A 15,923-nucleotide genomic window follows, 5' to 3' on the forward strand; every position below is an offset into this window, starting at 1 on the left:
TGGCTTAGAAACCTCGCAGTTAATAACTGTGGAAGTGCTTAATGAACACTAAGCTGCGAGGCGGCTCTGTCCCAGTGTGGGGATGTAATGCCAATAAGAAGAAGAAGAAGAAGAAGAAGAAGAAGAAGTCTCACAGTGAGAATTGAGAAATGAGGAAAGAAGAGTGAGACGACTCAGTTCTCACTCTTCATTTCTCACTTCTCACTGTGAGAAGCGAGAAGTGAGTAGTGAGACATCTCACTTCTTACTTTGCACTACTCACTTTTCACAGTGAGAAGTGGGAAATAAGTAGTGAGAAGTGAGACGTCACACTTTTTACACCTCATTTCGCACTTTTCATATGACCTATTCGGCCAATTGTCCCATTCGGTCAAATGTCCTATTCGGCCAAATGCCCTATTCGACCAAATCAAGACAAAATTTTCAAAACGACTTATCTGCTTTTGTAAACAAAGTATCAAACGAAGATTTGACGAATCTGATAGCTCTCCCACGCAAACCAACACCATCAACAGGTAGCGGAATCCTTCACCTACCTATTGATGGTGTTGGTTTGCGTGGGAGAGCTATCAGATTCGTCAAATCGTCGTTTCAATCTTTGTTTACAAAAGCAGATAAGTCGTTTTGAAAATTTTGTCTTGAAATGTCATATTCGGCCAAACGACCCTTCCCCCCAAAAGAGTGCGTTGCCAAACTATTTCTTTCCTAAATATATAACGAAACGGTTATTGGTGATTCGATTTATTTGAAATCCCGATAAGCGTCAGTACCTCTGGTATTATTTTTCTTCATTTGAACATAAATTCATTCATGAGATTAGATACTTAAATTAAAATGATTTCGAATACTTTTTATTTATTTTTTATTTCATACAGATAAGTTATTCATATCCAACATTATTATCATTTTAAAGAATATTACCAGTTTCGCTGTTCAATTGCAAATCACAATATTCGTTTCTTCCAAGCGCAATTGAAATTCACCACCGAAAGCAAAATAAAGGATCAAACATAAGAACCAAGTGATTACAGAAAATAAATTGAAAGACACAATCGGACTCTGAATGATTTTTCTTACATTGAAACAAAAGTACACCGTTCGACAGTTTTAGTTTAGTGATCTAAACTTGATAATATGGTAGCTCAGTGTTCAAGAAATTGTTTTTATTTAAATTTTACTTACTAATATGTACTCCTTCATAAGCCTTGATTTGTGGTTTGAAGTAACCGTGGACTTGTTTGTTTTCCTAGATGGTCTCAACTGTAGTGAATAATGATTGATTTTTTTCTATATTTTATTTTTTACTGTGTTTACTGTGTTTGCGACTGTGATGTTGAAGAATGTAGTTCTATAAGTATGATTGCTGACAACCTAAGACCAGTTACGCCGAGTCGCACAAATGTTGTATAGAAGTTTCTGATACAACTAATTTTGGTCATATTTCAGTTCTTGCATCCAAGCATACTGAATTGTGTTGCTGCCAGTACCTTTGGCGAAACCATGACTGGGGCCCCTTTGAAAATAAAAATGCTAAAATGTAACATTCAGAGACAATTTGAATATTAATCAAAAGTAAGATTAGAAAGCTTAGTGGTTTAAAGATGCTTTAAAAATCATTCAATAGGTACTACGAAGAGTACAAGAGCATTGTTCCTGAAGTTCACATGCATTGCAGAATGCCCTGTTGAGACCCCCGTAACGCTAAGTAGACGCCGTTTCATGGTATATTCCGTTGTACGATCTACCATGGTCACATTACCAGCTACAAACAAATTCTGAGTTTTGAGCGGTAAACGTCACTGGTGGAATATGTCCGGTCCGTAACAATAAAAGAGACTTGACTACATTACTCAATTCGAACATACTACAAACAACTGAATCAGGTATGAGTAAAAGCAGTATTTACTACTGATTTCTTATAGTCTGCTCTAGACGTTGCTACCCACGTCTTAGATGCAGGTTATCAATCTGTTTCGGAGAGATGCGTCGATCTTTTAAGAATAGAATTTGATTTGAAAACAAAATAAAACAAATCTAGTCGAATCAGGAAAAACCATATGTTTGAGTGGATTGGGTGATGGCCGGAAATTGGATCAAGATCAAGTTGAAGATATTTGGATCAAGTTAAATTCAACTTTGGAGTGGGTCTGCACCCAGTTGGGACAAATTAAATCTAACTCTAACGTGGGTAAGTTGATCGATGTTCAAAATCGTTTCCGGACGAATCAAGAAAAAAATAAATCTGGTATGGCTTGGTCGGTCGTTTAAAGGAACTAATTGGTCGATAACTGTATAGTGAGTAGGTAGCCAACGGATCTACTCGGATAAAATAAAATATTATTCTGGATTGTGACTGTCGATGGTTTGGAGGCACTTCCTGTTCATATTTGGGTCGATATAATTAAACTCTGCCCTCAATGGTCGAAATCGCCGTGCACCTCAGGAACAAATTGTTCCGGACAATCTACATTTGATTATAATTAGAAGAAAAGAAAACCCATGCTACTACTTCCGGACATAACAGTAAAAAGCACATCTAAATTTGGTAATTCGATTCATTATGGATGTAATCCATTAAAAATGTCCATTTAAATAAAAACTGAATAAATTAAAACCAATGAATTTGAGTGTAAATTGTTTCGGAGGTCTTTGAGAAACCGGAATAGCAGTCAAAACTAGAACCAATCTATATATCATGTTGATATGGGAATAATGCTCATATCTAACAATGAATCAACAAGTTGACATAACAGTACTTTGGCCGCGGCCACATCTTTGGTCGCCCACCTAGCTGGTTGCGTTTCACGCCTTTTTCCACAAGAGAACCCCGTAGTTCTTGGAGGAAATTCTACAGGGGTTCGTTAATGAATATATAAATGAATTCCTGGAGAAATTTCGGATACCTTCAGTCACCGTAACATCATACATGATCAAGCCATATTTTAGGAATTTTTTTAATGAAACATTCATTTGAAAATATTAGGCCTCTTTTTGAAGTGCTGCAGATATATTGACTGAAATTCGGAAATGTCCCGGAATGTTACCAGATGGATCAAATACCCTCAAAACCCATTCCTGTTTTGCAGAATCGTTTTATTTGGTACGACGCAAGCCCGATTTTAGAGTTGAGAAAAAATGCTACTTTCCCCAGGGAACTAGCATTTCAAAATGTCCCCTGACCAGAGGGACAAAATACCCTCAGAACACATTTCAGTTAACTTGTTTTGCAAAATCTCAACGTGATGTGACGTGACATGTCTCAAGGAAATGCCCATCTGTATATGGATGCCATTGTTTATGTGTAAGTCAGTCAGTAAAAATTGTCATAATTTATAGTGAATTGTTCGTGCTTATTTCAATTTGTTATTGCTTGTTTACTATATAAGTGATATTCTTTCGCTGGAGATTGAAAATCATCGAAATCGCATTCTTATTTGAGGCCGGATCACTCATCCAGTTTGAGTATATCGTACTTCTTTTGCTTTGTGCCAGCAACCAACGATGGAATCGAAACAATGCGGTGCATGTCAGAGGCATGAAATCGAGCAGTTGTGTTGTGGCTTCTGCGATATTTATTACCACATCGGCCCACAGTGTTGTGGTTTCAACCTTAGCAGAGCGAGCAAAGATTTGTTTTTACAAGGCAAAGCGATATTTGTGTGCACTGGCTGTAGGGAGAAATTGAATGGCAAAAGCGTAAAATCTTATTTCGCCGATTCCCATGCCCCTAACGATAATATCCCATCGTCAGACCTGCAAAATCAAGTGCAACAATTGTTCAAGTTGGTTGAAGCTTTAACCGACAAAATGGATCGCTGCATTCCTCAATACGCATCCACTGGTCATGCTGCTCCTCGTCCTAAGGAAGCTAGTAGCTGGCCACGTCTAGGTGTCAAGCGACGTCGTGGTAATGATAACCTACCGATTACCATACAGTCTGATCGTGGAACAAATATTATTGACCTGAGTGATTTGTCTGTTTCGTGTCTGACACCGGCGGTCTCCCCTCTGAGGTTTTGGATCTACCTGTCTGGATTACATCCACTAGTGGCTGCTGAAGACATTCGAAAAATTGTATCCAGCTGTTTGAAGCTTATTGTTCCCGCCGACGTTGTGCGCTTGGTGTCTATGGGTGTGGATATCGCCAAACGTCATTTATTTCCTTCAAAGTTGGCTTGGACCCATCGATAAAGGATCTCGCCCTAGATGCTTCGACATGGCCTAGTGGAATACTCTTCCGTGAATTCATCCACCAATAAAAAAAACCGAGGCTTGTTGACCAACATTTCTCAACCAATCGAAGCTGTTCCGATCAACCCCTAATGCTTTCTACTGTGGACGGTGGAGACTCTAGGGTTGACTCCATCTCTAACAACTCATCTCTGCGTCATTTTTTGGATGGTGGAAACCCTAGGGTTTCCACCAAAGGCGAGTATCCTCTATTTTCTTCTGACATTTCGTCACCTGATGTTCCTACATTGCAGAACACAACCTGTGAAGATCGTCACTTGTTGGTGTACTTCCAAAATGTGCGAGGGCTAAGAACCAAGATTGACACTATTTTTTGTAACACTCTTGACTGCACCTACGACATCATTATCTTGATTGAGACGGGACTCAACGCATCTATCAACTCGACGCAACTTTTTGGGGAAAATTTTATCGTGTTTCGTTGCGACCGAAGTGTGAGGAATAGTACTAAATCAAGCTTTGGAGGAGTTCTTATCGCCGTACATCGTCGTTTCGTCAGCTCGAGGATCGACATCGCTAGTGGCGACGCTTTAGAGCAGGTTTGTGCCTCTGTGGTATTCGGTTCCAAACGACTGTTGCTCTGTACAATTTACATCCCTCCCGATAAGAGCAAGGATGTACACGTAATGAGCAAGCATATCGATACAGTTCATGAGTTATGTAACATGAGCACCGAGAAGGACTGCGTGCTTGTGTGTGGTGACTACAACCAACCAGGATTATCCTGGATTCAATGTAGCAACGAAGTTCGTTTGGATTACCCTGTTAGTTGTACGGCAGCTAGCGCGTTGCTTATTGATGGCATGGGTTTTTCAAGCCTTCGTCAAATGAACACAGAACGTAATCATCTAGGACGCATACTCGATATGACATTTTGCTCTTCTGATTTAGCTCCAGTTGTCACTCGTTGTTCCACGCCTCTCTTACCGATTGACAATCATCATCCGCCATTGGAGATCGCTCTGCCATCCCTTGTTTATTATAGCATTCCGCAGCAAGATGATGCTATTACACTGACGCTAGATTTTCTGAAGATCGATTTTGATGCACTGACTGCACTGAGTTTTTCTTTCCGAAATTGACTGGAACTCACTTTTCGATGGGCTAAATTCTGATGACATGGCTGAAACATTTTGTGCCGTTTTGGAAAATTGGATGGAATCACATGTACCGATCCGGCGACCAGCCCGTTCACCTCCATGGAGCACAACACTGTTGAAAAAGGTTAAACAAAAGCGCAATGCCCTTCAACGAAGGCTTCGTCATCACCGTTCTCCTGAAAACAAGCATAGCTTTCATCTTGCATGTAATGTATATCGAAACCTGAACTCGTCGCTCTACAAGTCATATGTATTACAAGTCCAGACAAATCTACGTCGAAATCCTCGCAGCTTTTGGAACTATGTGAACTCTAAAAGAAAAATCTCTACAATTCCTACGAGTGTCTTCTTAGATAATGCTGAATCATCAACCTGTGCGGAGAAGTGTGAACTGTTTGCAACTCATTTCTCATCGGTTTTTACATCGGAGCTCGTAGCTTCGTGTGAGCTGGACTGTGCCATTTTCGATGTGCCACGCAATCTGCTGGACCTGGACACGTTTCACATAACACCAGTTATGATTACTAATGCTGCTAATACTCGCCTGGCCCTGACGGTATTCCTTCTGCCGTTTATTGCCGCTGTATCGGTGCACTATCGGGGCCACTTTCCAAAATTTTCAACCAACCATTTAATGACTCCAATTTTCCGGCAATTTGGAAACAATCGTTCATGGTTCCGGTACATAAAAAAGGTGATAAGCGGAACGTGAAAAACTATCGAGGTATAACTAGTCTTTCTGCTGCATCAAAGCTGTTTGAGATGATCACGAGTGCTTTTATTCTTGAACATGTCAAGCGCTACATCGATGCTGATCAACATGGTTTCATGCCTGGCCGTTCTGTAGCTACAAATATGCTAGACTTCACTACGACCTGTTTTGAACAGCTAGAAGCCGGATATCAAGTGGACGTTATTTACACGGATCTCGCTGCTGCATTTGACTCAATCAATCATGATATTTTGATTGCAAAGCTTAAGAAGCTTGGAGCCTCTAATAGGTTGTCAAATTGGTTATACTCATATCTGTCAGGAAGAATACTGCGAGTTAAGATTGATGCCTGCACATCCTTACGCTTCACCAACTCTTCGGGTGTGCCCCAAGGAAGTAACCTAGGACCACTTCTTTTTCTCCTGTTTTTCAACGACGTGTTACTACTGCTTGGTCCAGCCCATAAGCTTGCCTATGCCGATGATTTGAAGTTGTACATCGTTGTTCAAACCATCGAGAACTGTATTCGTCTGCAAACTTTGCTGGACATATTCGTCGATTGGTGTTGCAGAAATAAGTTGAAAATGAGCCTTCCAAAGTATATAGTGATTTCTTACTTTCGAATCACTAGGCCAGTATTGTATGATTATGCGATTAACGATTTTACCTTGAAGAGAACGGATTCATTTTTCATTTATTTAGTTAACATCTAAACAGATAACACTGAATCAACAATTTGACGTCACAATGCACGGTTCTAGGCCGCATCTCTCCATCCTCGGATACGCCCCACGCTCGCCAAGTCGTTTTGCACCTGGTCTGCCCATCTCGCTCGCTGCGCTCCACGCCGTCTCGTACCTGCCGGATCGGAAGCGAACACCATCTTTGCAGGGTTGCTGTCCGGCATTCTTGCAACATGTGCTGCCCATCGTACCCTTCCGGCTTTAGCTACCTTCTGGATACTGGGTTCGCCGTAGAGTTGGGCGAGCTCATGGTTCATTCTTCGCCGCCACACACCGTCTTCTTGCACACCGCCAAAGATGGTCCTAAGCACCCGTCTCTCGGATAGATGAAGAGAACGGATAGATTCAGCGATTTGGGAGTGCTGCTCGATCACAAGCTTACATTTAACTTGCATCGGTCTAATGTGATCTCTAAGGCCAATCGTCAATTGGGGTTCATCTCAAAAATCTCAAAAGACTTCACCGATCCCCATTGCTTGAAAGCTCTGTATTGCTCTCTCGTACGTCCAATTTTGGAAAATGCCGTATTAGTTTGGATGCCTTATCAGGTAACATGGAGTTTGAGAATGGAGAGTGTGCAACGTAAGTTCATCAGGATAGCATTGCGAAATTTACCCTGGCGTGATCCATACAACCTTCCGCCATATTCTGATCGCTGTGGCTTGCTTCAACTAGATACGCTGGATCGACGCCGAAGAATGCAGCAAGCACTCTTCATTTAGCTCTTAAGCTCTTGTTCTAGGCTGTTATCATTATTGCACATCCGAGTTGCACCAAGAATTCTACGAAGTGGTTGTCTACTGCAACCGAGGTTTCACCGAACTGGTTTTGGATATCATGAGCCGATGACTTCAATGATTCGTACATTCACGGCTGTCGAGGAACTCCACGATTTTGATGTGTCTTCTAATTGTTTCATGTCCAGATTGAAAAGATCCACGTGCTTATAGATTAAAATTTTTAATTCATGTAGACAACAGTCAGATGAATATAGTTACCAAATAAAGAAATAAAGCCAGATTCCAGAACTTATAAAAAATTGGCCTACCCCCCTAGGAAACCAGTATTCTAGCGTGTTTCTGAAAGTGATGAGATAGACCAATAAATACCCTCAGAACACATTTCTATGGCCTTCATTTGCAAAATCTTGAAGTTTGATACGTTGCGAGCAAGGTTATAGAATTGATCAACTAAGTGGCCACTTGCCCGAAAGAACCAGCATTGTAGGGCAATCCGGAATGCTACCAGATGGACCAAATACCTTTAGAAAACATTCCGCTGAGTTTGTTTGCAAAATCATACAATTTGGCACGTCGCAAGTCAGGTTTTAGAATGCATATAAAAGGGGCCACTTTCACCAGGGAACCAGCATTCCAGGGCATTCCGGAGTGTGACCAGAGGGACCAAATATCCTCAGAAAACATTCCCATGGAGTTGATTTGCAAAATCATGAAGTTTGGGACGTCGCCGGTGTTTCGGAAAGTGATCAGATGGATCGAATACCATCAGAGCACATTACTTTGGAATTGATTAGCAAAATAATGAAGTTTTATACGTCGCAGGCCAGGTTATAGAATTGGAAAAAAGAGGCTACTTTTCCCAGCAAACCAGCTTGTCAGCGGGTCCCGGAATGTGACCAGACAGACCAAATATCCTTAGAAAACATTCCCCTAGACTTTTTATTGCAAAATCGTGAAGTTTAGTACGTCACCCGCCATGGTGAAGCATTGATCAAAAAGTGGCCACTTCTCCCAAGGAACTAGCATTCGAGGGTGTTCCGGAATATGACCAGATTAACCAAATACGATTTCTTTGAACTTTTGTTGCAAAATCGTGACGTTTGACTCCCCGGAAGTCGTGTTTCCGGCTCGATCAGGCCATTTTTTCGGGACGGGAACCATGTCAATTTTCAAAATGACGAACAATGCGCCAAAAACTATAGGAATTTTTTGGTCGATTGCAGAAAACAGAACCAAATTCCGATGCAAGACTGCTGGGAATCATAATTTTCAAAAACTTAGTTTTCAATGAAATTGGGGGTCATTTTTTTCCGATTTTTTTCTCAACAAGGCATCACCATAATAGCGATGCTCAAAGCTTTTTATTGAAGAAGCAGGTGAGTTGGCCTTATTTTATTGAAAGTGGATACTCAACGCAATGCTTGTAAAACTGTTTAAGCGAAACATTAAGATTCGAGTTCATTGTGCAACAGGTGGCGTTGGTATTGGAACTTTTTTCGATGACTTTTCATCGCAATTTATGCAAACTTTGTGTTATTTGGTAGTCCAAAAAGTCACAAAGGCATTGCCTGTGAGTATTCATACAAAAATATTATTGAGAACACGTTATAAAGCTTTTTTTGGAAAGTCATGAAAAAATGAATTTCAAAAAGTACCTGGGCAAAATGCCCCACCATAACCAAAGACGTTTAATAGTCCTACATTAGTATTTTATCTATCCCATAATATAAAGGTTATAAGGCCCTTCTTAGCCGTACGGTAAGACGCGCGGCTACATAGCAAGACCATGCTGAGGGTGGCTGGGTTCGATTCCCGGTGCCGGTCTAGGAAATTTTCGGATTGGAAGTTGTTTCGACTTCCCTGGGCATAAAAGTGTCATCGTGTTAGCCTCATGATATACAAATGCAAAAATGGTAACCTGGCTTAGAAACCTCGCAGTTAATAACTGTGGAAGTGCTTAATGAACACTAAGCTGCGAGGCGGCTCTGTCCCAGTGTGGGGAAGAAGAAGAAGAAGAAGATAAATCCCAATGTGCTTGACATTAAAAAACCAACATAAGTCCATTTGAGAAGGTTTGAATTACATTTCAATAGTTTTCATATGATTAGGGAGCAACTACTGCAAGCTCGTCGCGCTTGTGTCCAGTTGGTAAGGGCATATTGTTCTGCCCACACTGGGGCGTTTTGACCATTGAAACATGTTTTCGAAGAACGTAACATTTTTGAAGAAGGAAGGCATTTTATATCGTATTGAGCACTGAGAAAAGTTATTTTGTTGCCCAACTGAGTGTTCCAGTGCAAGTTTTGCAGACAGGTGGGGCGCATTATACCGTCTTACCCTATTGTTCAACTCACTTTCACTAACCGTTACGTCCGTTTGTCTGTGCCCGGCGATTCTATCGTTAGGTCGCTGCAGGCAATGTTCCATTTACGCTTCCATACCAGCGGCAACAGAATCGCAGTCGCCAAACGATACAATCGTGTGTCGTGATTATCGCGTCGCGGTTGATTGAAGGAACCTTCAAATGAGCTGCAGCCGCCGTTTTGTAGTGATGGAGAAGCATGGCCATTCATCATTTCGTGATTTTATTGGCCAGATTGATAACTTGACAATTTATTCACGCTGCTATCCTTTTCCCATCTTATGCAGAAACTAAATAGTCTTGACTTTGGTAAGCTTGGTTAATTGATTAATGCCCGTTTGCCTGAGTCAAGGAAAAATTACGTACATCCTATATGTACTCGATAGGCGGTCAATAGTTTATGGATTCTCATCTTTTTCTGGTTGTTTTGACAGAAGATTCATCGGTTTCGCTTCTGAGATGGGTCAAACAGTATTTGCCTGTGACGATAGTCCAGTTACGATCGGGTAGGTCTGGAAGGAGCATGACCAAGGGCATGGTGATAGTAAACAAGTCGCTTTCACCGTTTTGACCGTTTGCGGCATTTTGTTCAGGGATAATCCGCTCTGCTTTGCTTTGGCGTCGAAAATGACACGGAGCTTGGTTCTGATATATCCTTCAGTCAAGACTATGCTGTTTTACGCTTGGTTAAGTTTCTTCTGTTCTGCGTACGTGCAATGCTGATAGATGATTAGAAAGCATTATCTGCCCTTCCTTGAAGACATCGAACATATCTCAACTCCAATCAACAATTCGATTTCCCGTGGGCAGTGTAATGAATTATCGGCCAGTATTATACCCGGAGAATCGTCTGCTGCTACTTGAGTACGTTGAACGCAATTGCTGCAACAGCTTAATTCACTTCATGGGATTTGGCCTTGTTGGTTGATTCACGATCAAAGTGCACCAATATGTGAAGGGTTTTGGAGCATTTCAAACGCGATTTATCACTGGAGCAGCCTGCGCTACGATGTGTCTTCCCCACACAGTTGAAGCACAGGTTTGATTCCTTTAATTTGACTTGCCGTTGATCCCCAGTCATCTTCAGAAATACCTAGAAAGAATTCTAGTGTTGCCCACTAGTTGGATACTGGCACCTTCTGATATTGGTGATTTAGATTTCGATGAGAGAGATCCACCCTTTCTACACCTTTCCAGGATAAGGCAACACTGCTCTGCTTTAGTTACAAATTCACTAGGCCAAACAAACTTCGCGCCACACTACTCACTTCTCACTTTTCACAGTGAGAAGTAAGAAATAAGTAGTATGAAGTGAGAAGTGAAATGTCCCACATCTCACTAATCATTTTTCACTTCTCCCTTCTCACTGTAAAAAGTGAGTAGTGCTAAAGTGAGTAGTGTGGCGTCTCACTACTCACTTCGCACTTCTCACTTTTCACAGTGAAAAGTGAGAAATGAGTAATTCTAAGTGAGAAAAAAGACGTCTCACTTCTTATTCCTCATTTTTCACTTCTGAGAAGTGAGAAATAAAAAATGAGAAGTGTGATGTATCATTTCTCACTTCTCACAAATAATTTCTAACTCCTCATTTCTCACATTTCGCAGTGATTGAGAAGTGAGACGTGATTGAGAAATCCAATAACCTCCTTGGCCAAATGATATATTCGGCCTAACAGCCTATTCGGACGAATGACTTTTTCAGCCAAATGACATGATCGACCAAATGACCTGTTCGGCCGAATGTTAAAAATAAATACTGTAATTTGATTAATTTTTATGAGAGACAAAATACCGTATATATCACGGACTCATTCGTTATTCCAGTACTGACTATCTTTTTCCTCATACTATAGATGAATTACTTTTCACTTTAGTGTACTAGGATTCCTTATGATCTTATTCACTCAGCTGAGACCATCAATACAATTTCCAATAAGTTCAAAATATTAACGTAATCAATTCCGTGAATGTAGAATTGCGTATACTTCTTCCCCGTATTAAAATTTGTATTGTAGAAAAGAAACAGTTCAACAGAATCAATCGGTAAATTTCATATGCGATGAAACGTTCTGCAGTAATGTCTCCCGCAAAAGAAAAATATACAACAGAAACAAAACCACATGTGTGAACAAACTGAAAAAAGTAATACCGTAACGCGTAACCAATCAAAGCCGACGAAAGATGCAGAAGGTAAATCAACTATACAGAGCAACAACTGAAACTAGATGAAACACATTCTATAAAAATAAACTGAAGAAAAAAACAAGAAGTGAAAAACAGAGGTAAAAGAAAACAAAAATATAATGTTATTCAAATGTTATTTCAATCACTGTTGAAATGTTAGAATAAATTTAAATAAAACAAAAGCTGCCACTGTTGTCGCAATTTCCTCCATGGTGAATATCACCCTCTCTGCTTAGGAATTGATAGTAGCTAATCAACAAATTGATTTTTTGTCGTTTCGTTTTTTCTGGTCAATGAAAAAAAAAACAAAACACAATTAATCAAACGATTAAGCTTCCGTGTGAGCCTTTGAAGTCGATGATTTAGAGGCTCTTCCTACAACATTCTAATCATTTCGAGATGCATATTCCACTTGCGTTAGCGCGGCTATCAATCCTTCCAGAATTTGCTGCGGATAGTAAACGAACCATCTTTAAAAAACAATCGATTTAGATTAAAACCCTCGAACTCAAGACACCATAAGCAGCCTCACATGATACGTCCTCTCCAATCAGTGCTCCTAATGTTGTTCGGGACTGCCGCACTACGATTTGTCATAACCCAATAAATTCAATCGCTTCGCGATCGTCACATTACACTACAGAGTCAATCACCGCGTGCAGCTACTTTTCGATCTTCAGTTCTGAAGGACCGCTGGTCGGAAGCGAACGTTCTTCCTCTCGGCAACGCACGCTTCAAGCCAGGCAGCATGATCTTCATACACCCGGCCCTGATAGGCGCTATCGCGTTATGCTGCGTGTGCGCCCTGGTGAGATTAAATCGAAAGTGCAGTCAAATGTGAATCCGGTTTTTTGTGATTTTTTGTTTAAAATTGTTCCAGCTCTATTTTTGTACGTTTGCATCCTATTTAAAAGGCATTAAGGGATCGATAGGCCAAATGTTCAGCCTGGTACCAATGGCTGCGCTCAGTCCCAAAATGCGCTCGACGGCAGTCAGCGTGTTTGTGGTTGAGGTGGAAGCAGGCAAGGATCGGAAGAATCACAACAAAAGTGCAACGTTAAATTTGGAAGCTTTAATGATGGAATCTCTAACGGAGAATAGCAGTGCTATAATGGGAATGTCGGATAGTTCATCTAATCTGTTAGAATGTGGAGTGAATAATAAAGACTGATATACCGTATTTAAATGATTCATTATTGTGTCTTAAGTCACGTACGTAGTTAGTTTAGAGGGGAAATCGTTGTTCTAATCATTGAATAGGCTCTGAACACATTTGAAAATTGTCATCTTAATGTGTTCAACTCGAAACATTCAGTTCCAAATATTTTTTTACCCAGATCGTTAAACATGTGTATTGAGCACACCATTTTGGCAACCAACAAGTTGATCATCAACCGTTGGGCTTCCCAAGATCTCAACTCAATTTTTATGGTACAGTATGATATATCGCAGAACAGTCAAAGGCCAATACACTGTGTGTTTGAAGCTCGTTTCGCAAGCTCGTCTGCATTTTCATTACCTCCAATGCCACAGTGTCCCGACACCCAGTACAAGTTTACGGAGTTCTCTTGGAAATGAAAGAATGCATTCCTTAACAAGTTTGGCTGTACATTTATAGCTTCCCGACGCTGTGAAAATACAAATATTCGTATATCTATATTTCCTCTCATTATAGCATTAGGATTTTTTTCCAGCCTTTGCAGTAAAAGCAGCAAAAATGAGTTTCACTTTTCATCCGACGGTTTCGGTTTTATATTAAACCTTTTTCAAGGAATAGTTCATGTTCATATACAAGTTCGTCTGACTATACAAAAATGGCGTCCACCCCGGTGCTGCTGTGTCGATAATTTTGGGTTCACTGTAATTGCCACTGAACTAGGGGAAGGAGGGGCAAAATTCTCTAGCTGAGCAAAAACTGCTTTTTAGCCTTAGCTGTAACCATTTTCATGAATATTTTTACCTCATGCTACAGCTTAGCAATATAGCCAACTGATGCCATTTGAAAATTGTAGGAAATGTTAATCATATCTTCTCTATTTAATAAAAATCAAATGGTCTGTGTTCGTATCCGCATAACTAAAAAACGGCTGGATGGATTTTCTTCATTCCTTCAGCAGATATGTTCGTTATTTTTCGACGGGTTTATATGATATTTCCTCATGGTAACATCATTATAAAAGATGAGTGAATTGTGAAACTATAAAATTAAGAATCGTATGGAAATTTCGCATGGGCGGCTCAGAAAGCGCATTTTCGCCTACTATGCAGGACAACGTCTGCCGGGTCAACTAGTTGATAATATTCATATTTAAAAACAGTCATGGAATTTTGCTGCTGAAATGTTAGATGTTTCATCAAAATGTGGAAAATTTAGGTTTTTCAAACTTTCTTTTCGATTATTTTGGCATTTTTTTTCCGCCTAACCTACATAATTTCAGTCCTAGTTTTGTTAAACACAGTAAATATGACGGAATACCCAAAATGCGTTTTGCATCGGGGAGGCATTTTGGGGCATCTTCCCCTACCAACTCGGTGACCGATCAAACGGTGACACTGCCGCTTTGATCACCTATACATCGCCGATTGCGGTTAGAGCGGTTGACCTACACATACAAAATAATGCGTGTATGATGCATGACAAAGCGTTCCCGGCATGACAAAGCATGTCGAAAAACATGTGGTGGCGGTGGGTCGTTTCAGTATCATCGTAGAGTAAAATATAACGCGCCCCCATCGCTTTTTCCATATCTTAACTGAAAATTGCCATTTGAATCGTTTCGACCCATTTTTCTTAGGTACTACACTTCCCAGAATATCAAGACTTTCAAAACAAGACCTGCTGGCGACGCATGATTTGCTTTTTCAGTGTTCCTAAAACCCTTTGAATGCGATTGGCAATGATTTTAGTGAAAATTTAGTAAACGCAGTTCAAATGTCTAATAGGTCGATAGCCTGAAATGTTTTTGGAACAACCCGATTTTGGAATCAATGTTATACATATATCCTTAACAGAAAACTGAAGAAGGAATAACTTCACCATTAGGGTGGCTCAAATTAGTATGGGAAAAACTTGTTTCAATTTTTTTGATAGATCGCTCTCTTATTCGGTTCTATTTGATGTCTTGATACTCTGGACAAAATTTCAGCCAAATCGGTTAACGTTTGGGCGGTGCTAAACTCGTTGGAAGTTTATATGCCAAAATGTATGCAGAAACATCCAAAAACAGTAAATTGCAGCTGGACTACACAACTTACGATGAAGAACTATGATACTCATTCAGATCTTGGAGAATTTAATACAGAATGTTATGCAGAAAACCGCGAGAAGATTAGAGTTTGTCCGGCTAAGTTGTTAGCATTTCTCTGAAGTGGGGTTTGAGCGAATTTCGTTTCTTTTACCTTTGAAAAGAAATAAATTCACCCCTACAACACTCCAGTAAAATGCTAATATCTTTGCGTAAAAACGTCTAATCTTCTCGCGGTTTTCAGCATAACATTCTGTATTTAATTCTACACGAACTGAATGAGTATCATGGTTCTTGATCGTAAATTGTGCCGTCCAACTGTAAACCACTGTTTTTGGATGTTTCTGCATACATTTTTTCATATAAACTTCCAACGAGTTTAGCACCGCCCAAACGTTGACCGATTTGGCTGAAATTTTGTCCAGAGCATCAGGGCATCAAATAGAACCGAATAAGAGGGCGGCCCATCAAAAAATTTGAAAAAGTGTCTTTTGAGCCACCCTATTCACCATGCAATAATTCGTTGAAAAGTTGCAACATATCATTTTTTTAGCAAATCAAAATATTTCACTTTGAATTCATATAT

The 15,923-nt window shown here is 40.2% G+C and overlaps 1 protein-coding gene across 1 annotated transcript; it reads left to right on the top strand.

Moving 5' to 3' along the window:
* Positions 1-12,553: 12,553 nt before the first annotated feature.
* Positions 12,554-13,281, top strand: LOC134214151 (uncharacterized). Its single transcript, XM_062693572.1, has 2 exons — positions 12,554-12,900; positions 12,973-13,281. The coding sequence occupies exons 1-2, from the start codon at positions 12,841-12,843 to the stop codon at positions 13,261-13,263; spliced, it is 351 nt and encodes a 116-aa protein (XP_062549556.1). The 5' UTR covers positions 12,554-12,840; the 3' UTR covers positions 13,264-13,281.
* Positions 13,282-15,923: the final 2,642 nt, after the last annotated feature.

The sequence above is a fragment of the Armigeres subalbatus genome, chromosome 2 (genome assembly GCF_024139115.2).
Source record: "Armigeres subalbatus isolate Guangzhou_Male chromosome 2, GZ_Asu_2, whole genome shotgun sequence".
Classification (NCBI taxonomy): domain Eukaryota; kingdom Metazoa; phylum Arthropoda; class Insecta; order Diptera; family Culicidae; genus Armigeres; species Armigeres subalbatus.

What these genes read in the sequence shown, in the direction of transcription:
- LOC134214151 (XM_062693572.1), top strand. Translation starts at nt 12,841, where the DNA reads ATGATCTTCATACACCCGGCCCTGATAGGCGCTATCGCGTTATGCTGC. An exon ending in TATGCTGCGTGTGCGCCCTG is followed by an intron (nt 12,901 to 12,972) that starts GTGAGATTAAAT and finishes AAATTGTTCCAG; the next exon opens with CTCTATTTTTGTACGTTTGC.